The sequence below is a fragment of the Neoarius graeffei genome, chromosome 13 (assembly GCF_027579695.1).
Source record: "Neoarius graeffei isolate fNeoGra1 chromosome 13, fNeoGra1.pri, whole genome shotgun sequence".
Lineage (NCBI taxonomy): Eukaryota > Metazoa > Chordata > Actinopteri > Siluriformes > Ariidae > Neoarius > Neoarius graeffei.
In genome coordinates, this window is record NC_083581.1 from 50,656,822 (window position 1) to 50,681,797 (window position 24,976).

Below are 24,976 nucleotides of genomic sequence, written 5' to 3' on the forward strand. Positions count from 1 at the left end.
AGAAGTTTATTGGAAAAACCAGCACATCTGTGGTAAAAACCACTGTTCAAATCATTCTGGATGAAGGAGGTTCACAGGTGAGGAAGTCTGGCTGAAATAGGAGCATGCTAAAATGGTTTCTTTAAATAATAATTTGGCTAGGCATGCCACATCTACAAAGATTGTGATTATTCCACAAGGTGCAAAGTATGCAGTCCCAGTTGTGGGGTTCTGGCATTATTCTTTATTAATTGTATTAGACAATTATTTTTTCCAACATTTAAATACTTAGAAAGTTAGATTACGTAATATTGGCAGGCCAGGCACTTTTGACATGATGGAGTTTAGCCTGAGAAGTCTGGAAAGTGATGCTGTGATTCGATTGTCCTAAAATACAGGTGTCAAACTCAAGGCCCACAGATATGGCTCTCTGTCTCATTTCATTCAGATCTTGCAATATTCAAAATAACAATAAACAAAGTATTTTCACACTAGATCAGTAATGTCTAGAAATTGCAGCAGAGATGTAGCATAGCACGCTCAAATGTTCTGTGCGTGACTCTGGACAGCGTGCTTTCTTGCAGCTCACACTCTTGAAATGTAGGTTAAAATCTACATCTGTCTGCAAATGAAACCCAGGTGAAAAAAAATAATTCAAAAACGTGTTGGGTGTTAGTCTTTACTGTAATTAACTTCAAATCCCAAACTGTGTTACCTGGTGGAGCCAAAGTCAAAGTCCCTCTTGTGCCTGGACCTGATCTTCCTAAGCAGTTTCCTTCCTGTCCTAGTACTAACCAGGCCCTTAAGGTGCATTTGGTGGCGCAGATCTCTGTTCTACGGCACTCAGTCTGTCGCCTGTTACATAGCTAGGATTACATCGGAGGGCTAGTCCTCTAACTGTGAGAGTTTGACTCCCTATTCGCATCTGTATTGCAGTGTGTCTCACCAGATGGCAGTAGAGGTACCATTTTCATCCCCCGCTGGCCTAAAGGCCCAAAGGGGGATTATGTCGTGGTGATTTCCGTCCGTCCCAAGAAAGGGTACTCGCCTTCTGAAATCAATTCCTCTCACAATTTTTGGAGGCATTTCATGAAATTTGACTAGAGGCATTGTTGCATGTCGGTAGTACACATATTGTAATTTCGTTAAATTCGGTCACATTTTACCAGAGTTACAGCCCTTGATTAACAAAATTATACTTTGACAATTTCATGAAGGTGTGCTTGCCTTCTGACATCAACTCCTCTCACAATTTTTGGCCGAATTTCTCAAAGCTTGGCAGAAGGCCTTGTTATATGACGATAATGTGCATATTGTGATTTAATTTCATTTGTGAAAATTTTACCAGAGTTTTGACCCTTGATTAAATAACTTTGACAGTTTCATGAGGGTGTACGTTCTTCTGAAATCAAGTCCTCTCACAATTTGTGGAGGAATTTCACCAAACTTGGCAAAAGGCTTTGTTATATGACAATTATGCACATATTGAAATTTCGTTTAATTTGGGCAAATTTTACCAGAGTTATGCCCTTGATTATTAACAAACTTGTACTTTGGCAATTTCATCAAGGTGTGCTTGCTTTCTGAAATCAAGTTCCCTGTTAAATACTGTCCAGCATCAACCAAAGTTAGCAGCAGTCTTCCAATATCACTACATAAATGCTGCGTGCATATGTGCAATATTTGGAAAGCACATCTTTAAGAATCATTAAACCATATAACACATGTCATCACTTAATACTGTTTCTGTTAGTCTGTCTTGGTTGTAGAAACTTCCTGTTGTAATTTCATAACTAGTCTTTGGTGATTATCGGTAAACTAGATGATAATACATCTCAACATCTCATCTCATTATCTCTAGCCGCTTTATCCTGTTCTTTTTTTTTTTAAATATGTTTATTGGGCAAACCACAAAGAGAATCACAAAGTATAAAATGTTTACAAGCCACGGGTTTGTTTTTGTTTTTAAATCAAGAACCCACACACCCAAAACACCCACCCTCCCCATCCCAACAATTCCCATGAACTGAAAATGAAACTTAAAATATTATAAAGAAAGGGCAAATCGGCCTGAACTAGTAGATGCATATCTACCCATAAAGATACATACATATACACAAAGACATTAAAATGAAGCAGAGTGAAAAATAAATAAATTTAAAAAAATAATAATAATAAACATAAAATAATGATACTACTACTAATAAAAAGCAAACAATTTAAAACAATATGTACAATAAATAAAAAAAAAAGGGGGGGAAAGTGTCACTAGTCTTCAATCTCTAATTGTTGGTTTATGTTAAGTGGATCATAGGAAAGGAGGGGCTCCCACGTTTTATAGAACGCTTTATCCTGTTCTACAGGGTCACAGGCAAGCTGGAGCCTATCCCAGCTGACTACGGGCGAAAGGCGGGGTACACCCTGGACAAGTCGCCAGGTCATCACAGGGCTGACACATAGACACAGACAACCATTCGCACTCACATTCACACCTACGGTCAATTTAGAGTCACCAGTTAACCTAACCTGCATGTCTTTTGGACTGGGGGGGGGAAACCGGAGCACCCGAAGGAAACCCACGCGGACACGGGGAGAACATGCAAACTCCGCACAGAAAGGTCCTCGCCGGCCACGGGGCTCGAACCCGGACCTTCTTGCTGTGAGGCGACAGCGCTAACCACTACACCACCGTGCTGCCCCTGATAATACATTACAAAAAATGATTAGCTGAAGTTTATGGCCATTCAGAGGTTCACAAAAATGTTGATATGGACTGGGCAGATGTTGAGTTTGCCACCCCTGTCCTAAATGTATATCGTAAGGCACAACAGGGTATCATAACACTGTAATTCTAATATTCTAATAGTGTTATGTAGTCTTTCTCCAACCTTAACTCGCACTCATTTCATTCATCTTCAGCTGTTATTTGTCTGAGTATTTTCTCTTATGTTTTATTAATATGTATATACATTGTTTTTAAATATTTTTTTAAGTTCCATTTATACTGGAGAAAAGGGGAGAGTGAAATATATTTCCTGTAAATTCCTTGAAAATCAAATTTTGGTGCTTAAAAAATGTCCTTGATTTTCACTAAGTGTTGTCTGTATGAATCCTCGGTTGATAACAGTTCACTTTCCAGACTGATGTATCAAGCTTGGGCAATAATTCTCTCCAAATTAAACCCCATTTTGCATCCTGACACAGTTAAGATAATGTTAAATGGGGTTCTTGTTGACTGCTGGATTTATGTCATGTAAGCAGGTTCTTTTTCCTGAGAGTCATGGCTCCTCTCAGCTCATGGAAAAAAATGTACCTTCTTCAGTGAGGAGTGACAGCCACTGTCAGACACTGGCATCCCATGAAAGAGATGCCCAACAGATCAACCAGCAGGCAATAATATTTTAATTGCATGACATACAACTTTTTTTTTTTTTTTTACAACCTTTGATATAAAACATATATCATTTTAATGTATTGTTTGTTCTTTTGAGTATATTAGTTTATATTGCTCATATTAAGACAACTTCTGTGGCACCCATTTGTATATTTGTTTGTACAAAATTTTCATTTGCTTACAAATCTTAGTAGTAAGCAGATTTTGTTCATATACACTCACTGTCCACTTTAATAGGAACACCTGCTCATTTTATGTAGTTATTCAGTCAGCTAATCATGTGGCAGCAGCACAATACATAAAATCATGCAGATACAGGTCATGAGCTTCAGTTAATGTTCATATCAAACATCATAATGGGGGAAAAACTGTGATGTCTTTTGATCGTGGCATGGTTGTTGGTGCCAGATGGGCTGGTTTGAGTATTTCGGAAACTGCTGATCATCTGGTATTTTCACATAAAGTTCTCTAAAGTTTACACAGTGTGGTGCAAAAAATGAACAGCATTCTGTGAGTGGAGGGTCTGCTAGCTGAGACCCCATTTGATGAGCAAGATCAGAGGAGAATGACCAGACTAGTCAGAGCTGACAGGAAGTTATTGTAAGTCAAATAAGCACTGTTTACAACCATGTTAAGCATGAAGCATCTCAGAATGCACAACCACTTTTTCCAGTCTTCAGCTGTGCAGTTTAAGTGAGCCTGTGCCCATGATAGCCTCAGATTCGTGTGCCAAGAACAGGAATGGAACCCAGTGTGGTCTTGTGCTGTTGTAGCCCATCCACTTCAAGGTTCGATGTTTTGTGCATGTAATTATAAAGAGTGATTGAATGAGTTACTATATCCTTCCTGTCTGCTTGAAAAAAAATCTGGTCATTTTCCGCTGACCTCTCTTATCGACAAGGCATTTCCACCCACAGATTGTTGTCACAACCCGGGATTGACCGGGGGCCTCATTTTTAAAACTTTGAATGAAAGTGTGCATGCGCACAAAAATCTTTTATAAAACCTTGCATACGTGCATCCACATGCCATTTCCACTTTATACAACACCAGTCAAAAGTGTGGACACCTAATTCAATGGTTTTTCATTATTTTTATTAATTAAAAGACTCTTTGTCTTAAAGTAATGATAGATGTCGTTTTTCTTTACTTAGTTGGTGGTTCTTGACATAATATGGATTACTGCAGTTGTGGAATAGGGCTATTTACTGCATTTTTATTATTTACTATTTACTGTATCTCAAACACATTAAGAAGTCAAGAAAGTTAACTTTTGAAAAGGCACATCTGTTAATTGTGTTAAATCCAGGTGACTACCTTATGATGCTGGTTGAGATAATGCCAATAGTGTGCAAAACTGTCAAGGTAAATGGTGACTACTTTAAAAATCTAAAATATGAAACAAATAATTTATTTTTAACACTTTTTTTTTTTTTGTTTAACACACAATTCCATATGTTTCATATGTTATTTCATAGTTTTGATGTCTTCAGTTTTGTTCTACAATGTAGAAAATAGTCAAAATACAGAAAAACCTATGAATGAGTAGTTGTGTCCAAACTTTTGACTGGTACTGTGTTCATTTTAATTTAATTTCAGAATTACTGATAGTGTAAGTGATGGATTTTTTTAAACTGTTTTCATTCAAAAAATGGTCATAATGTTCTCATGCTTATTTTAGGTGAATATTCTTCTTTTTTTTTCTTTTTTTCAGATGATAACACCATTAAGGAGTAAGATGTCAGAGTCATGTATGTATGTGTCTGGCAGCGCAGGACGTAAACTTGGCAGAAGGCCATTTAGCTTTGTGTTGCCTGCATGTAAGCCAAACTGTATTTGTATATTGTTTTAGTGTAAATAAAGCATTCATAAAGTATTTATCTCTTGTGTGTCTCATCATAGTTTCACTGTTTGCAGCAAACAGTGTAGAAAGAACAAAAAGTATTTTTTTAAAACTATATTACTCTTTCTCCTCTTGTGTTTCACAATAGCTACCCCAGGGAAGGCAAAGGTGAAACCAGCTCTAGAGATGGTAGCATCAGAGAAGAGGAAAGCATTTGAATTGAAAGAGCTCTTAACTGCCAAATTATCTCATAGTTTGCAGCCAGTTAGCGTGGAAAAGGAAAGCACAAGAAAACAGGTATGTAGTAATTAGCAATGTACAGTTCCTTAAAATGCCAGTCGTCTTTAGTACTTATGAGTTGTGTGTCTGTGTGAATAGTCAGTTCCAGCTCTACAGAGCCCAGATATACAACAGGGCTGGGAAGGTCAACAAGCGATGGAAAAATACCGCCGGGTAAGTTACAGTATAGTCATGTACATAAATATTTGGACACTGGCAGAGTTATTTTAGCTGTCTATCACAGTATATTCAAGTTCAATTCAATTAAATTTTATTTGTATAGTGCTTTTACTAATGAACATTGTCATAAAGCAGCTTTACAGAAATGTATAAATTCCGGAAATAAATTTTAAGTTTATAAGCTTATCCCTAATGAGCCAGACAGAGCTGACTGTGGCAAAGAAAAACTCCATGAGACAACATGAAGAAACCTTGAGAGGAACCAGACTCAAAAGGGAACCCGCCCTCATCTGGGTGACACTAGATAGTGTGATTTATAAATGGGGCATGTTGGCAAAAAAAATGAGTCCAGTGTAGCAAACGTTCATTCCAAGATATTTGAAACACAAGCGTGTCAAAAAATGACCTACACATCATTTTTCTAATTTTTCTGTAAATATATTCCTTAATCTATAACGTATCCGTTACCAAAACATTATACTGTAAAACAACCTACAGTATAAATATGACTTTGTAGGCCATATTTATATACATATTCCATTACCAAAACATTATACTGTAAAACAACCTACAGTATAAATATGACTTTGTAGGCCATATTTATATACATATTCCATTACCAAAACATTATACTGTAAAACAACCTACAGTATAAATATGACTTTGTAGGCCTCTGTGTGCTATGCATTAATCAAGTCAAGTCAACTTTGTCAAATATGCTATACATGCTCGACATACAGCACAGATGAAATTTCAGTCCTCTCTGACCCACGGTGCAAACAGGCAATGCAATAAATAAAAATAGAATAACTGAAATAAACAGTATAAACACTCTAGATAAGAAATAGACATAGATATACATATAAATTGGAGCAAAGGGACATAAAATAACAGTCAAGGGCACTTGAGGTATAGCAGGTAAACATGAAATAAGCAGTATAAACAATAAACTAATAGCTGTTAAGGTGAGGTAGTGTGGAATAGTGCAAATGAGCGAGGTAAAGTGAAATGTGCAGTCCCTGAGTTCAGTGTGCGAATGAATGTTGAGGATATGTGTGTGTGTGGGGGGAACTGTGAGGGTAACATGATGTCAGATGCTGAAGGGGGGCAGGGGGGTGTACGGGCAGAATCTGTGGCAGGGGGCAGAACAGGGAGGGAGTTGAGCCTCCTGACCACCTGGTGAAAGAAACTGTCCTTGAGCCTGCTGGTTTTGGCCCAGAGACTCTGCAGTCTCCTCCCCAATGGCAGCAGGCTGAAGAGGCTGTGAGATGGGTGGGTGGGGTCACCTGCAATCCTGATGGTTTTGCAGGTGAGGTGGGAGTGATGGATATCCATAAGAGAAGGGAGAGAGACACCAATGATCCTCTCGGCTGCTCTCACGATGCGCTGCAGAGTCTTGCAGCAGGACATGGTGCAGGCGCTGTACCACACAGTGATGCAGCTGGTCAGGATGTTCTCGATGGTGCCTCTGTCGAATGTGTGCATGATGGGGGCCAGGGCTCTTGCTCTCCTCAGTTTGCGGAGGAAGTACAGACGCTGTTGGGCTTTTTTGGCCAGTGATGCGGTGGTGTTGCTCCAAGACAGGTCTTCAGAGATGTGCACACCCAGAAACTTGGTGCTGCTCACCCTCTCCACTGCAGCACCGTCGATAGTTAGTGGAGCATGCTGGGTGTGCGCTCTCCTGAAGTCCACAACAATCTCCTTTGTCTTCTCCACATTCAGGCGGACATTGTTGTCCGTGCACCACATGGCCAAGTGGCTCACCTCACTCCTGTAGATTGTCTCATCGCCATTGTTGATGAGACCCACCACAGTCGTGTCTTCCGCAAACTTAATGAAGAGGTTGGTGCTGGAGGAGTTGCTGCCGACCTGTACAGCCTGTGGTCTCCCTGTCAGGAAGTCCAGCAGCCAGTTGCAGAGGGAGGTGTTGAGTCCCAGCTGGTCCAGTTTATGAATGAGCTGCTGAGGAATGATTGTGTTGAATGCTGAGCTAAAGTCTATGAACAGCATTCTGGCATACGAGTCTTTTGTCTCCAGGTGGGTGAGGGCTAATTGGAGGGCAGTGGAGATGGCGTCATCGGTCGAACAGTTGGACTGATATGCAAACTGGAAAGGGTGCAGGGCGGGGGGGAGGGCAGACTTGATATGCCGCATGACTAGCCGCTCGAAGCACTTCATGAGGATGGGAGTGAGTGCGACCGGGCAGTAGTCATTGAAGCAGGACGGAGACGGCTTCTTCGGGACCGGGATGATGGTGGTGGCTTTGAGGCACGTGGGGACAACAGCCTGGCTCAACGAGATGTTGAAGATGTCTGTAAAGACATCTGTGAGCTCCTCGGCACAGTCTCTCAGGACACGACCAGGAATGTTATCAGGACCCGGGGCTTTCCGTGCATTTGTCGTCCTGAGAGCTCTTCTCACGCTGTCTGGGGACAGCGTCAACACCTGGTCGCCGGGAGATGGTGGGGTCTTCTGTGCTGTGGTGCTGTTGTCTGCCTCAAAACGAGCGAAGAAGTTGTTCAACTGATTCAGCAGAGAGGTGGAGTTATCACAGGTCTGCGGCGAGGGCTTGTAGTCTGTGATGGTCTGAATCCCCCGCCACAGGTTCCTGGTGTCTCTGCTGTCGTTGAAGTAGTCAGCAATGTTCCTGGAATACTGTCTCTTGGCCACCCTGATGCCTCGTGACAGGTTGGCCCTAGCTGTCCTCAGGCCCACCTCGTCCCCACCTCTGAAGGCAGCGTTCCGAGCCCTCAGGAGCCTGTGGACTTCCCCTGTCAGCAATGGCTTTTGATTTGCGTCGAATGGAGATGGTTCTGGTGACTGTAACGGCGTCCATGCACTTCCTCATGTAGGCAGTGACGGTCTCCGTGTACTCCTGGAGATCTGTAGTCAGGGTTGCCAACTTTTCGAAATTCCTTGGAGTGAGATTTTTTTGGGGGGGGGGGGTGACAGCAAAATTTTTCCGCACACCATGCAGTAAGTGGGAATTTTGTATTCAGTTTGATATTCACTTGTCCCCCTGCATTCTGGTGTTTTGTTTGTGGGTCGTCCAGCTGGAGATGGACAATGGGGGGTGAGATTTTGGATTTAGTAGATGTTCCTGCATTCTGGTGGATTTTTGGAGTGGCCTGCTGTGCCATACCTACATTCTTACACACCCTGACTTGCCAGGCCTTCAGCTTGTGGCCAACAAAAGCACCAAGTTTTGGCTTAAAAGCCCCCACACTAGAAAACTACAGATGACTGCCAACGTTCCTGTAGCCCTATAGACCTGTGTTTCAGATTTAAAGGCAAGTTCATGTTTGAAAATATTTCATCAGCTAAGCGTAAACACCTTCTGAATTGAAACTAAATGTTAAGTTTTTAATAACTGTTGCAAAAAATAAGATTGTCCCTCACTGACTATTCATTATGCATTTAAGGGCTTTCCCCACCACTGGGTTCAGCAGAAGATTGGCATGGGGAAAAATATCAACAGCAAAAAAACAAATAAAATGCTTAAACAGTAAGCAAAATGTGCATGTGCTACAAGAAACATTAAAATGATTAAGTTTGAACAGTGTTGAGAAACAAAAAGTTGAACCTTGGTCATAGGTGGGAATGTGTACACAAAGTTGGGCTTAAAAATTTTGGTCATACTTAAACAAGCTATATTAATATATTTCTTATTAATTTATTTATTATCTGTTTCTTATTAGTAATAGAGCATTCATCAGGGCCTGTTATCTGACAAATATTCTCTACCTGTCTTGCCCTCTTTGAAACCTTGTCTTCTCAGTATATTGTTCTGTCTTTTTTTTTAAATTATTCACAAGTTCAAGTTCTTTGATATTACAGGTGACCATGCTTTATTTACTTTAACTGAGCAATTACATACATCATAAATAATTAAAAATAAATACCCTGTAAATAAACAATAGGTATGGTGGCTAATGGCTCTTGCATTTGTAATATTATCTCTTACTTGCTTTATTTTACAACATTTCCAGTATGGCTTCAAATAAAGTCATAAAGTATGATAACATACAGTAAACAAACTAAAAATGCGCCTTAATAAACGTGTGCTAAGGAGGTGCTCTCCCGTGCTGCTTGTTGGGGAAGATGGAGGCTGTGGCACGGCAGGAGGCCTATAATGATTTAGCATGCCTAGTACACAGCTCTCGATATGGCATTAAATATTCTCACAACACTTATAGGCTAAAACGATTAAGAAACTTTTATACAAGTTCATAATTATGCCAGGCTGCACGGTGGTGTAGTGGTTAGCGCTGTCGCCTCACAGCAAGAAGGTCTGGGTTCGAGCCCCGTGGCCGACGAGGGCCTTTCTGTGCGGAGTTTACATGTTCTCCCTGTGTCCGTGTGGGTTTCCTCCGGGTGCTCCGGTTTCCCCCACAGTCTAAAGACATGCAGGTTAGGTTAACTGGTGACTCTAAATTGACCGTAGCTGTGAGTGTGAATGGTTGTCTGTGTCTATGTGTCAGCCCTGTGATGACCTGGCGACTTGTCCAGGGTGTACCCCACCTTTCGCCTGTAGTCAGCTGGGATAGGCTCCAGCTTGCCTGTGACCCTCTAGAACAGGATAAAGTGGCTAGAGATAATGAGATGAGATAATTACGCCAGTAACACCACACATTGGCGTGCATATGTACAAACCTGTCTGAGACACCCGTCTTCAACTCGGATACCTTCTCTCTCCTCTTCCTCTAAATTGACGGTAGGCAATTATCCAACTTCCGGCTAGTCCAGTATCATTAGATGCGCCACCTACCATAGGGGGGAGTGTACAGAAGGGAACATCTTTCTGCCTGTTTAGCCGTGCGTAAGGCGTAATTGATCAATCGCAAGTGGTTGGCGCGACGCAATGGGTAGCCTAGATTAGATAGATAAACTAGATTTTTTTTCTAGCATGAGAAATCGGAGGTATGGCGTGTGAGCATGTGAAGACAATCAAATGCGTGTGTCTCACGCTCATTGCGTGAGAGTTGGCAGCCCAGCTGTAGTGTTGTTGTAGGCAGCCGCCTGTCTGAACATGCTCCAGTCAGTGGTGGAAAAACAGTCCTGGAGTGCCTCTGAGGACCCATCTAGCCACACACGTACCTGCTTTGTAGCTGGTTTGGTGACTTTAACCAGCGGCCTGTATGCTGGCATTAGCATAACAGTGGAGTGATCTGAGGCCCCGGGGAGGGGGAGGGCTTTGTAGGCGCCTCTATGCATGGTGTGTGGGGAAGTTGATATGTCCATAGAGTTTTGGAAACACGCTCTTGGGCTTTGCATGGTTGAAATCCCCAGCCAGGATGAGGAAAGCATCTGGGTGGGCTGTCTGCTGCTCACTGATGTGCTGATAGAGTTCATTCAGTGCTTCACTCCTGTTGTTTTTGGAGCCAAGAGGGATGTATATTGCTACCAGCAAGATGGCTGTAAATTCCTTCAGCAGGTAGAATGGCCGGCACTTAATAATTATAAACTCCACCAGTGGTGAGTGTTTGCAGACCACGACAGCATCGCGGCACCAGGCATCACTGATGTAAACACAGTCTTCCGCCGCGAGTCCCCCCCCCCCCCCCCCCCCCCCCCCCAACTAGCGCTCTGTCTGACCGGTAGCATGTTAGTCGGGCTAGCTGAATGGCACAGTCCGGGATGCTGTCGTTAAGCCAGGTTTCCACAAACACAAGGACACAACACTCACTCACAGACTTAGATGAGTGGAGTAGGTGGACATAATCCAGCTTGTTGGCCAGAGTGATGGTAGGGATAGCCGGCCAGTGAGGGCTAGCTGCTAGCCTAGCCCGGATATCTCCGCGCTTGCCCCTCTTCTGCTTCCGCATGTTCCGCCTGTGGCGCCTCCACTGTGGGCTGGATGCAGGAGTGGGGGTCGGTGGTTGAGCAGGCCTCCGGAGCAAACCGTAGTCGCATAGCACTTCTGCGTCCGCTGGATTTATATCCGTGAATATAGTTCTGCGGATGTCGAGCAGAAACTCACGGAAGTATGTGCGCCTTAAGACTGATGGACGCGATAAAGACGAACAGATACACGCTGTTTTAAAACACAAACACGAAAACACTGTTTTCAGTTGATATTCTCCAAATTTGATTTTCTGTTCGCGTGATAATACCTTAAATATTTTCACTAATTTATCTGGATTGGCTGCGCCAGATTTAACAAATGACCCTTGTCGCACATGTTGGTTCATGGGAAATGAGGAGATGGGAGGCAGGCTTGCAACAACTCAAAGGTGCATTTTATTTCTCACTTTTTGCAGTTTTCAGTGATTTTTACTTTAGCTCAGCACACTCATGCGTGCGCACACAGCTCTCTGCTGCTCAGCTCTTTCTCTCGCTCTCTCTCTGGTTACTGGCTTCTCTCTGCAAGCACATAAAGGACACGCATAACTAAACTGCCAGTGATTAGACAAGGGTGAAACTCGTCACGTGTTCCTTGCCTGTTTGACCTGCCTCCTCTCCATCCACAGCTGACATTTGACCATTCCCCCACTGCCTTACTCTGGCTGGAGAGCAGTCTGGGCTGCAGCTGTCCCTGGGCCCCCACACAAAACCACTTTTACCTGGGTGAAAGCCCAGGAAGTGCTCAGTCAGGTACTCCTTTTAGTGAAGTCAGTCAGCGGACTGGTGACACCTGAAAAATTAGGTACCAACCTCCTGTAATAGCCAGCCAGTCCCAGGAACTGCCTCACCCCTTTTTGGTCTGGAGTCTCAGACAGGCTGCAGTTGCTGCTGTCTTATCAATTTAGAGATGCACCTGCCCATGACTCTGATACAATGCTTCCACCTGCCCAATTGCACACTTCTTTAGGTTTGCTTTAGGTTGGAGTTCAGCACCATGAATACCAAACAAGCCTTCCATAAAGTAAAAATGCTCACAGGACAATCAGCTAGTCAGTCTCACTCCACTATTATAGATCCCACCAACTTTGCCGCCACCTTGAACTCTTTCTATGCACGGTTCGACACACAAGACCACTCAGTCACATGTGAGGAGCTTCTCAATGCCCTACCCTCGGACACACCCAGTCACCCCCCATTCACAATAGAGGATGTACAGCGGCAGCTGAGCAGATGCAAGACTGGAAAGGCACCTGGGCCAGATAACATCTTAGCCAGGGTGCTGAAGCTCTGTGCTATAGAACTGGCCCCCCCTCTTCATGCCATCTTCTGGGACTCGTACAGGTCAGCAACCATACTCACCATCTGGAAAACCTCAGCTATCATCCCTGTACCTAAGAACACACGCCCCTGTGAACCCAACCACTACCGGCCAGTTGCACTCACCTCCATCATCATGAAATGCCTGGAAAAGCTCATCCTCCACACCATACTGCCAATTGTCTGCCCCCTGCTGGACCCATACCAGTTTGCCTACAGGGCCAGCAGGGGGACGGAGGATGCTGTTGCATGCCTTCTCCACTCCCTCTTGCAACACCTGGAATCACCAGGCAACTTCGCAGCCATCCTCTTTGTAGACTTTAGCTCAGCCTTTAACACCATTCAACGCCACCAGATGATCAAGAAACTCTGCCACCTCAACATTCCACCACCCCTCATCCGCTGGATTCACAACTTCCTCACCAACAGACCACAGGCTGTCAGGATAGGCACAGTGACATCATCCACCATCATCACTAACACGGGAGCTCCGCAAGGCTGCGTTCTCAGCCCTTTCCTCTACACCCAACGACTGCATCAGCCCCTCACCTGTCACCACATACTTTAAATATTCTGACGACACTGCCATCCTAGGTTTGCTGAGCGACAATGATTCCGTCACGGCCTATCAATCAATCATCTATCTTTTTACCCAGTGGTGTACAGATAACTTTCTGGAACTCAATGTGGCAAAAACAAAGGTAATGGTATTTCACAATTCAGACACCACTGTTCTGCCCTCCACTCTCATCCATAATCAGAAGGTTGAACAGGTCAGCCATTTCAAGTACCTGGGACTCACTATAGACAATAAGCTGACATTTGATCAACACATCACTAACATCCACAAGAGGTCTCAACAAAGGCTCTATGTCGTCCGCAAGCTCAGTGCTCTCTCCGTCACCCCTCACCTCCTGTCCCTTCTGTACTCCAGCATCATCCAGCCTATTCTATTGTACTGTTCACCCTGCTTCTATAATATGCTCTCCACCTCCAACAGAAACAAACTGACAAAAATCACACACACAGCATCCAAAATCATTCACCACCCGACACGCAACCTTACTGAGCTCAACCTCAAAGCTGTCACACGCCTCGCAGTGTCAATAATTAAAGACCACAATCACCCTCTTTACCCACTTTTCACATTGCTCCCATCTGGTCGCAGGTATAGGACTTTAAGATGGAGACAGGCACGTTTTAGTAAGAGCTTTCTACCGTCTGCCATCCATGCACTAAACTGCCTCCCCCAGTAACCCTGTACGGACTTTCCTGGACTGGGTAAATGGTGACGGTCTGTCTGATGCAGGTATATATGTTGTAGGTCTACTGTCTGAATGGTTTCTTGTCTAAGTGAGTATATTTGATTTGATTTGATATCTGTTCAATGTCTTGATGCCTGTCGCTTGTTTTGTCTGAATGTCTTCTGTCTGTGTGTACACATTTTATATCTGTTCAATGTTTAAGGTTGGTTATGTCTTTATTGTACTTGTATGTTGTAGTTGTTCCAAGTCTGACAGTTGGTGAAGACAAATTTCCCTTGAGGGGACAATAAAGATCTAGCTAGCTAGCTAGCTGTAAGTCCTACCTGTCTCGAGGATCTCAGAACAGCCCTCAGATGTTGCAAATGCCGCTGCAAATCATTATGATAGTATAGGCAGTGGCATACGTACTGTGCTGGCGGAGGATTCTGTCCATGAGACGTTAAATGCCATTAGGGCTCCAAATAACTCAAATGGAAAGGTGACAAATTAGTGTAACCCGAACAGACTGGAAAAGGCAGTTTTTCTTGGGATACTGGAGTCAAAGTAATCTGACAATGGTTAGATCCAGCATTGAATAAAAGTGAGCCATACCTAACCAATCGAGCAGTTCATCAATGCGAAGCATCAGATGCGCATCAAATTTAGACACTGTGATGACCTTTCTAAAGTCCACACAAAAAGGGAGTGGCCTGTTAATCTTGGGCACCAAGACCACCAGGCTGCTTCAGTCACTGTGGGACTCCTTGATTACCCCCCCCCCCCCCCCATGTTGAGCATAGCCTTGAGTTCATCACAATCCACATGTTTCTTGTGTTCAGGTAACCGGTATGGGCGGCTGCATACAAACACACCTGAAGGAATCTGTGTGTGCTGTATGAAGTTGTGCAATGAAGTAGAGGCTTTAACACATCAGAAAATTATCCTGCAGCCTGGCAGCTTGTGCTCTCTGGGAAGGTGAGAGGTGGTCTCCCCAGGGATTGGGCTGCATAATTAGGCTGCATATTTGGAAATGCCTTTGTCCCAGTGCCTTCCTCTCAGTAAACCACCATTGCTAAAGTGACAGGAACCTCCTCTCTCCACAGTTTTAGGAGATCTTTTGAGATCCCATACGGAAATGTAATACATGACATATTCTATATCAAGGATGACATTACCATATACAACCCCGATTCCAAAAAAGTTGGGACAAAGTACAAATTGTAAATAAAAATGGAATGCAATGATGTGGAAGTTTCAAAATTCCATATTCAGAATAGAACATAGATGACACATCAAATGTTTAAACTGAGAAAATGTATCATTTAAAGAGGAAAAATTAGGTGATTTTTAAATTTCATGACAACAACACGTATCTCAAAGTTGGGACAAGGCCATGTTTACCACTGTGAGACATCCCCTTTTCTCTTTACAACAGTCTGTAAACGTCTGGGGACTGAGGAGACAAGTTGCTCAAGTTTAGGGATAGGAATGTTAACCCATTCTTGTCTAATGTAGGATTCTAGTTGCTCAACTGTCTTAGGTCTTTTTTGTCGTATCTTCCATTTTATGATGCGCCAAATGTTTTCTATGGGTGAAAGATCTGGACTGCAGGCTGGCCAGTTCAGTACCCGGACCCTTCTTCTACGCAGCCATGATGCTGTAATTGATGCAGTATGTGGTTTGGCATTGTCATGTTGGAAAATGCAAGGTCTTCCCTGAAAGAGACGTCGTCTGGATGGGAGCATATGTTGCTCTAGAACCTGGATCTACCTTTCAGCATTGATGGTGTCTTTCCAGATGTGTAAGCTGCCCATGCCACATGCACTAATGCAACCCCATACCATCAGAGATGCAGGCTTCTGAACTGAGCGCTGATAACAACTTGGGTCGTCCTTCTCCTCTTTAGTCCGAATGACACAGCGTCCCTGATTTCCATAAAGAACTTCAAATTTTGATTCGTCTGACCACAGAACAGTTCTCCACTTTGCCACAGTCCATTTTAAATGAGCCTTGGCCCAGAGAAGACGTCTGCGCTTCTGGATCATGTTTAGATACGGCTTCTTCTTTGAACTATAGAGTTTTAGCTGGCAACGGCGGATGGCACGGTGAATTGTGTTCACAGATAATGTTCTCTGGAAATATTCCTGAGCCCATTTTGTGATTTCCAATACGGAAGCATGCCTGTATGTGATGCAGTGCCATCTAAAGGCCCGAAGATCATGGGCACCCAGTATGGTTTTCCGGCCTTGACCGTTACGCACACGGATTCTTCCAGATTCTCTGAATCTTTTGATGATATTATGCACCGTAGATGATGATATGTTCAAACTCTTTGCAATTTTACACTGTCGAACTCCTTTCTGATATTGCTCCACTATTTGTTGGCGCAGAATTAGGGGGATTGGTGATCCTCTTCCCATCTTTACTTCTGAGAGCCGCTGCCACTCCAAGATGTTCTTTTTATACCCAGTCATGTTAATGACCTATTGCCAATTGACCTAATGAGTTGCAATTTGGTCCTCCAGCTGTACCTTTTTTGTACCTTTAACTTTTCCAGCCTCTTATTGCCCCTATCCCAACTTTTTTGAGATGTGTTGCTGTCATGAAATTTCAAATGAGCCAATATTTGGCATGAAATTTCAAAATGTCTCACTTTCGACATTTGATATGTTGTCTATGTTCTATTGTGAATACAATATCAGTTTTTGAGATTTGTAAATTATTGCATTCCGTTTTTATTTACAATTTGTACTTTGTCCCAACTTTTTTGGAATTGGGGTTGTATGTTACCTCTCGGGTGATGTATTATTATCACATCCATCCTCTAGATATATGAAGTTATAAGTTTATAACACACATGAAATATCCATAGTAAAATTTATATATGTACACATATTAAAAATATCTATGAGGATTTTTTATGTGGTGTTATGTTGCAACCATATAAAACCATATTTGTATGGGCTAGACATACAGTGCTCAGCGTAAATGAGTACACCTCCTTTGAAAAGTAACATTTTTAAACAATATCTCAATGAACACAAGTTTCCAAAATGTTGAAAAGACAAAGTTTAATATAACATCTGTTTAACTTATAACGTGAAAGTAAGGTTAATAATATAACTTGGATGACACATTTTTCAGTTTTACTCAAATTAGGGTGGTGCAAAAATGAGTACACCCCACAACAAATACTACTACATCTAGTACTTTGTATGGCCTCCATGATTTTTAATGACAGCACCAAGTCTTCTAGGCATGGAATGAACAAGTTGGCGACATTTTGCAACATCAATCTTTTTCCATTCTTCAACAATGACCTCTTTTAGTGACTGGATGCTGGATGGAGAGTGATGCTCAACTTGTCTCTTCAGAATTACCCAGAGGTGCTCGATTGGGTTCAGATCAGGAGACATACTTGGCCACTGAATCACTTTCACCCTGTTCTTCTTCAGGAATCCAACAGTGGCCTTAGATGTGTGTTTAGGATCATTGTCATGTTGGAAAAGTGCATGACGACCAAGGGCACGGAGCGATGGTAGCATCTTCTCTTTCAGTATAGAGCAATACATCTGTGAATTCATGATGCCATCAATGAAATGCAGCTCCCTGACACCAGCAGCACTCATGCAGCCCCACATAAGGACACTGCCACCACCATGTTTCACTGTAGGCACCATGCATTTTTCTTTGTATTCCTCACCTTTGCGACACCATACAGTTTTGAAGCCATCAGTTCCAAAAACATTTATCTTGGTCTCATCACTCCAGAGTATAGAGTCCCAGTAGTCTTCATCTTTGTCAGCATGGGCCCTGGCAAACTCTAGGCAGACTTTTTTGTGCCTGGGCTTTAGGAGAGGCTTCTTTTGTGGACGGCATCCACGCGTGCCATTCCTCTGCAGTGTACGCCATATTATCTCACGGGAAATAGTTACCCCAGTTTGGCTTTCTACTTCTTTAGATTACTACAGTGAACTTGCATGCCGATTTTCTTCAACCCTTCTCATCAGAAGACGCTCCTGTCAAGGTGTTAACTTCCGTGGATGACCTGGACGTCTCTGTGAGATGGTTGCAGTTCCATCTTTCTTAAATTTTTGTACCACTTTTGCTACAGTATTCTGACTGATAAGTAAAGCTTTGCTGATCTTCTTGTAGCCTTCACCTTTGTGGTGTAAAGAAATTATTTTCTTTGGGGAATTCTGAAGAGACAAGTTGAGCATCACTCTCCATCCAGCATCCAGTCACTAAAAGAGGTCATTGTTGATGAATGGAAAAAGATTGATGTTGCAAAATGTCGCCAACTTGTTCATTCCATGCCTAGAAGACTTGGTGCTGTCATTAAAAATCATGGAGGCCATACAAAGTACTAGATGTAGTAGTATTTGTTGTGGGGTGTACTCATTTTTGCACCACCCTAATTTGAGTAAAACTGAAAAAATGTGTAATCTAAGTTTATATTATTAACCTTACTTTCACTTTATAAGTTAAACAGATGTTATATTAAACTTTGTCTTGTCAACATTTTGGAAATTGTTTGTGTTCATTGAGATTGTTTAAAATGTTACTTTTCAAAAGGGGGTGTACTCATTTACGCTGAGCACTGTATGTCAATATATGAAATTGTTCCAATTTCTAACAGATTTTACAGTGCCTTGCAAAAGTATTCATACCCCTTGAACTTTTTCACATTTTTCCACCTTACAACCACGAACTTAAGTTTTTTATTGAAATTTTATGTGATAGACCAACACAGAGTAGCACATAATTGTGAAGTGAAACGAAAATGATACATACATGAAAATCCCTCACCTTTCGGCAAAATTCGCCGTTTTGAAACCAAAATGGGTGACCTACGTGAATCGTGTAGATCCGATGAGAACAAAAAGGGGGGGGGGGTTTGATATTGACCCAAAAGGCAAGGAGGTCGCTTCACACCCATAGACAGTTTGTGCCGGTTTGTGCCTCCTCCTCCTGCTTTGATATTGACGCCATAGCGATGAGTACATCTCGCTGCGAAGGGCAAGCAGCATCATTTCGTGCCTCTTCTCCTGCTGGCCAGAGTGTGCACACATCAGTCAGAGTGCAGACCAGACCACCAGAAGCTGGATTGAGTCATCGGACTGAATTTCCTACTTTTTTCAAACTTTCCTGATTGCTATCAAAACAAACAAAACTTCCGGCTTGATTACGTCAGCATTCAAAAGAGGGCACGCGCGTCTTTTGAAAACCCCTGTGTCCGAAATTGCTTGCTACTCACTATATAGGGCACTGTATAGTAGAGACGCCATTTTGTGGTGCTGTCCGTGCTGAAAGAAATCAAATTAAAAGTCTCAAATTTGATTTAATAAAAAGCAGCAAAGAAGAAAGTATTCAGCCTTGATTTAAAAAGAACTGAAAGCTGCAGGTACTTCCATATCTTGGCAGGCTGAGTGGTATGCTGGGGCACCTCTTGCCAGCAGACGAGGATATCCAGAGGGAACTTGTGCGGTTCAGTGTTGACCTGACCATCCCCAGCTTCAAGGAGGGAGAGAGCATCGTGGAGTGGTGGGGTCATGTCTTTGACAAACCAGACAAGTACCCCTCCCTGGGTGCACTGGTTAAGTGTTGCCTCTCCATCTTTCATGGACCTAGAGTCGAGTTCTCATTTAATCTGATGAATGATGTAATTGATCAAAGGAGTGGCAACATGAATGTGGAAACATTTAATGCAATACAGACAGTCAAGTACACGCTGATGTCCGGGGGAAGACAGCTATGCAGCTCTTTAGAAGGGAGGACGTGAAGTTTGGGGAAGTGGACAGAACATTGTGCAAGAACATTAACTCTGCAGCAGCCACATACAAACGCCAGCAGAGGGTGAACAAGGAGGAAAAGCAGCAGAGCAAGTATGGCTCTCAAGCAACTTGCAGTGCTCAGCAGGCCAAGAAACAGACTGCTGAAGGAGAGAAGCGGGCAAGGCTGAAACATGTGGCAACTCGGCGAAAGCGGGCCATGGAGACACTGGTGGTCCAGGCAAATAAAAGGAAAAAATGATCACTATTCCTTGTGTGTTCTCCACTTTCTTCATTCTATTATTCGCATTTTTTTTCCAGGGCATAATTTCACTATAACTACATGAATTTGTATTTGTACTGTATGTCCTTGTGCAAATGTCAATACAGTATACTTAGTAAGGAGGCTATAATATGTATTCTGGGGGAGGACCCCCCAAACAAAATAAAACAACACCAGAGGCCACGTCACCACTCGCGTACCCTTCTCACCTTTTTCACCCCTGACCCGTTTTCATGCCTGATGATAAATGGTCTTCAAAATTTTAAACAAATAAAAATCTGAAAAATGTGGTGTGCATTAGTATTCAGCCCCCTGTCCTCTGATACCTCTAAATACAATCCAGTGCAATCAATTGCCTTCAGAAGTCATCTAATTAGTTAATAGAGTCCTACTGTGTGTAATTTACTCTCAGCATAAATACACTTGTTCTGTGAAGGCCTCAGTGGTTTGTTAGAGAACACTGAAGAACAAACAGCATCATGAAGACCAAAGAACTCACCAGACAGCTCAGGGATATAGTTCTGGAGAAGTTTAAAGCAGGGTTGGGTTATAAAAAAAAATCCCAAGCTCTGAACATCTCAAGAAGCACTGTTCAATCCATCATTCAAAAATGGAAAAAGTATGGCACAACTGCAAACCTACCAAGACATGGCCGTCCACCTAAACTGACAGAGCGAGCAAGGAGAGCACTGGTCAGAGAAGCAGCCAAGAGGCCCATGATCACTCTGGAGGAGCTGCAGAAATCCACAGCTCAGGTGGGAGAATCTGTGTACAGGACAACTATAAGTCGTACACTCCACAAATCTGGCCTTTTTGGAAGAGTGGCAAGAAGAAAGCCATTGTTGAAAGACAGGCATAAGAAGCCATGTAGGGGACACAGCAAACATGTGGAATAAGGTGCTTTGGTCAGATGAGACCAAAGTTGAACTTTTTGGCCTAAATGCAAAGCGCTATGTGTGGTGGAAAACTAACACTGCTCATCACCCTGCACACACCATCCCCACTGTGAAACATGGTGGTGGCAGCATCATGCTATGGGGATGCTTTTCTTCAGCAGGGACAGGGAAGCTGGTCAGAGTTGATGGGAAGATGGATGGAGCTAAATACAGGGCAATCCTGGAAGAAAACCTGTTGGAGGCTGCAAAAGACTTGAGATTGGGAAGGAGATTCACCTTCCAGCAAGACAATGACCCTAAACATACAGCCAGAGCTACAATGGAATGGTTTAGATCAAAGAATAATCACGTGTTAGAATGGCCCAGTCAAAGTACAGACCTAAATCCCATTGAGCATCTGTGGCAAGACTTGAAAATTGCTGTTCACAGACGCTCTCCATCCAATTTGGCTGAGCTTGAGCTATTTTGCAAAGAAGAATGGGCAAAAATTTCAGTGTCTAGATGTGCAAAGCTGGTAGAGACATACCACAAAAGACTTGCAGCTGTAATTGCAGCAAAAGGTGGCTCTACAAAGTATTGATGGCGGGGGGCTGAATACTAATGCACACCACATTTTTCAGATTTTTATTTGTTTAAAATTTTGAAGACCATTTATCATTTTCGTTTCACTTCACAATTATGTGCTACTCTGTGTTGGCCAATCACATAAAATCTCAATAAAAAACTTTTAAGTTCGTGGTTGTAAGGTGGAAAAATGTGAAAAAGTTCAAGGGGTATGAATACTTTTTTGCAAGGCACTGTATATATATTTTATATGTATATGTACATGTATGTTTTTATCTCTTATGTACATACAGTGGGGCAAAAAAGTATTTAGTCAGTCACCAATTGTGCAAGTTCTCCCACTTAAAAAGATGAGAGAGGCCTGTAATTTTCATCATAGGTATACCTCAACTATGAGAGACAAAATGAGAAAAAAAATCCAGAAAATCACATTGTCTGATTTTTAAAGAATTTATTTGCAAATTATGGTGGAAAATAAGTATTTGGTCAATAACAAAAGTTCATCTCAATACTTTGTTATATACCCTTTGTTGGCAATGACAGAGGTCAAACGTTTTCTGTAAGTCTTCACAAGGTTTTCACACACTGTTGCTGGTATTTTGGCCCATTCCTCCATGCAGATCTCCTCTAGAGCAGTGATGTTTTGGGGCTGTCGCTGGGCAACACGGACTTTCAACTCCCTCCAAAGATTTTCTATGGGGTTGAGATCTGGAGACTGGCTAGGCCACTCCAGGACCTTGAAATGCTTCTTACGAAGTCACTCCTTCATTGCCCGGGCGGTGTGTTTGGGATCATTGTCATGCTGAAAGACCCAGCCACGTTTCATCTTCAATGCCCTTGCTGATGGAAGGAGGTTTTCACTCAAAATCTCACGATACATGGCCCCATTCATTCTTTCCTTTACACGGATCAGTTGTCCTGGTCCCTTTGCAGAAAAACAGCCCCAAAACATGATGTTTCCACCCCCATGCTTCACAGTAGGTATGGTGTTCTTTGGATGCAACTCAGCATTCTTTCTCCTCCAAACACGACAAGTTGAGTTTTTACCCAAAAGTTCTATTTTGGTTTCATCTGACCATATGACATTCTCCCAATCCTCTTCTGGATCATCCAAATGCTCTCTAGCAAACTTCAGACGGGCCTGGACATGTACTGGCTTAAGCAGGGGGACACGTCTGGCACTGCAGGATTTGAGTCCCTGGCGGCGTAGTGTGTTACTGATGGTAGCCTTTGTTACTTTGGTCCCAGCTCTCTGCAGGTCATTCACTAGGGCCCCCGTGTGGTTCTGGGATTTTTGCTCACCGTTCTTGTGATCATTTTGACCCCACGGGGTGAGATTTTGCGTGGAGCCCCAGATCGAGGGAGATTATCAGTGGTCTTGTATGTCTTCCATTTTCTAATAATTGCTCCCACAGTTGATTTCTTCACACCAAGCTGCTTACCTATTGCAGATTCAGTCTTCCCAGCCTGGTGCAGGTCTACAGTTTTGTTTCTGGTGTCCTTTGACAGCTCTTTGGTCTTGGCCATAGTGGAGTTTGGAGTGTGACCGTTTGAGGTTGTGGACAGGTGTCTTTTATACTGATAACGAGTTCAAACAGGTGCCATTAATACAGGTAACGAGTGGAGGACAGAGGAGCCTCTTAAAGAAGTTGTTACAGGTCTGTGAGAGCCAGAAATCTTGCTTGTTTGTAGGTGACCAAATACTTATTTTACCGAAGAATTTACCAATTAATTCATTAAAAATCCTACAATGTGATTTCCTGGATTCTTTCCCCCATTCTGTCTCTCATAGTTGAAGTGTACCTATGATGAAAATTGCAGGCCTCTCTCATCTTTTTAAGTGGGAGAACTTGCACGATTGGTGGCTGACTAAATACTTTTTTGCCCCACTGTATATATGGAAATTCAACATGTATACCATTTGTGTGTGGGATTTGAGGCCATTCATGTTCAAATTTTCAAGTGGTCTGTTTTAAGGTGCATATGTGAGTGTTATACCAGGATGCTACTTTTTTCTCTACGTATTTTTCCTTTAAGTGGAGTTACATTATCTGGAGTGCAGAGGAACAATGAGTGCGTTTACATGCACATAGAGAAAATCGAATTCCTGCCATTGCTCGACTGAAATCGAAGTTCTAAATGCCATGGATACACCTTAGCTAGGCTGAAATTGAACCGAACTTGATTTCTCATAATCGAGCTACACGACCTAGATTATGCGATTTTTGCCGAGCTACTTAGTGCATGTAAACCCTATCGAGCTACGTAGTCGAGCTACTTACTTCAGCACTGCCCCTTCCGGAAGTGACGAGTGACGAGACCACAAGCGGGAAACACGACAGCCTCGGTCGGCATGACAACAGTAGTAGCGAGCAGCAGAAGAGGTCAGGAGGAACAAACGAAGAAGAGAAAATGGCGAGCAGAAACGTGCACTTCTGGAGCAATGAGGAGACAGAGTTCATGCTCATTCAGCTTAAGGAGTTGAATATATTAAAATTCATGGACTGGAGAAAAATGCGCAATGGAGAACACGGAACTGATAACTTTGTTTACACTCTTGAATAGCTCTTCATGACGACAACCGGAAGTGTACCAACACGATGGGGCGTGTAGCGCCACCTGTGGCTCGGGTGCACAATGTACTTCACACAATAGCTCGATTTCCTTGTGTGCATGTAGGATTGGATTTCTCTGGCACCCCTGCTGGGACCCTTAGCTCGATTACCGACAGCAGCTCGATTTGGATGTGCATGTAAACGCACTGACTGACTCTTAGCATTCAGTTTGCTGGTCAATTTATGAGGGGTCAGACAGTGACCTAGTCAAAGTGGATAACTCTGGGAGATTATTGATAAAACTATATGCAGTAGCTGATGTGAATGTATGTCTGACTTGGTAGCATGGCAGACTGCATATATTATGACTAAGACACATTTTTAATTGAGATGAAGTAATGATCTGAGAGAGCCTTTTTGCAACCTGAAGCATAGTCATCACCAGATGTTGAGTTTCTGGTGATGCTCTGCCAGGCCTTTACTGCAGCTGTCTTCACTTTCTGCTTTTTTCTTGTGGAATTTTTACATTCACCAAGTTAAATGCATGCTCAATTGGATTTAGGTCAGAGGATTGGTTTGGCCATTGCAGAACATTTCACTTGTTGACCTTAAAAGTCTTGGATTGCTTTCAAAGTGTACTTAGGGTCATTGACCATCTGCAGTGTGAAGCACGGTCTGTGTTTTGAGACATTTGTCTGAATCTGAGCAAATAATATAGCCTTATACACTTCAGTCATCCTACTGCTTTTATCTGCAGTCACATCAATAAATACAAGAGAACCAGTTCCACTGCTCGCCATACATGCCCATGTCATAAGATGAGGTGA

The 24,976-nt window shown here is 42.8% G+C and overlaps 1 protein-coding gene across 1 annotated transcript in view; it reads left to right on the forward strand.

The window, feature by feature from the left end:
- sycp2 (synaptonemal complex protein 2) overlaps positions 1-24,976 on the forward strand; it is a 68,932-nt gene that overhangs the window by 13,232 nt on the left and 30,724 nt on the right. Inside the window, 5 exon segments of the mRNA XM_060936878.1 lie at positions 3-77; positions 3,241-3,369; positions 5,088-5,193; positions 5,365-5,513; positions 5,595-5,669. Of these exon segments, the coding sequence (XP_060792861.1) occupies positions 3-77; positions 3,241-3,369; positions 5,088-5,193; positions 5,365-5,513; positions 5,595-5,669 (534 nt within the window).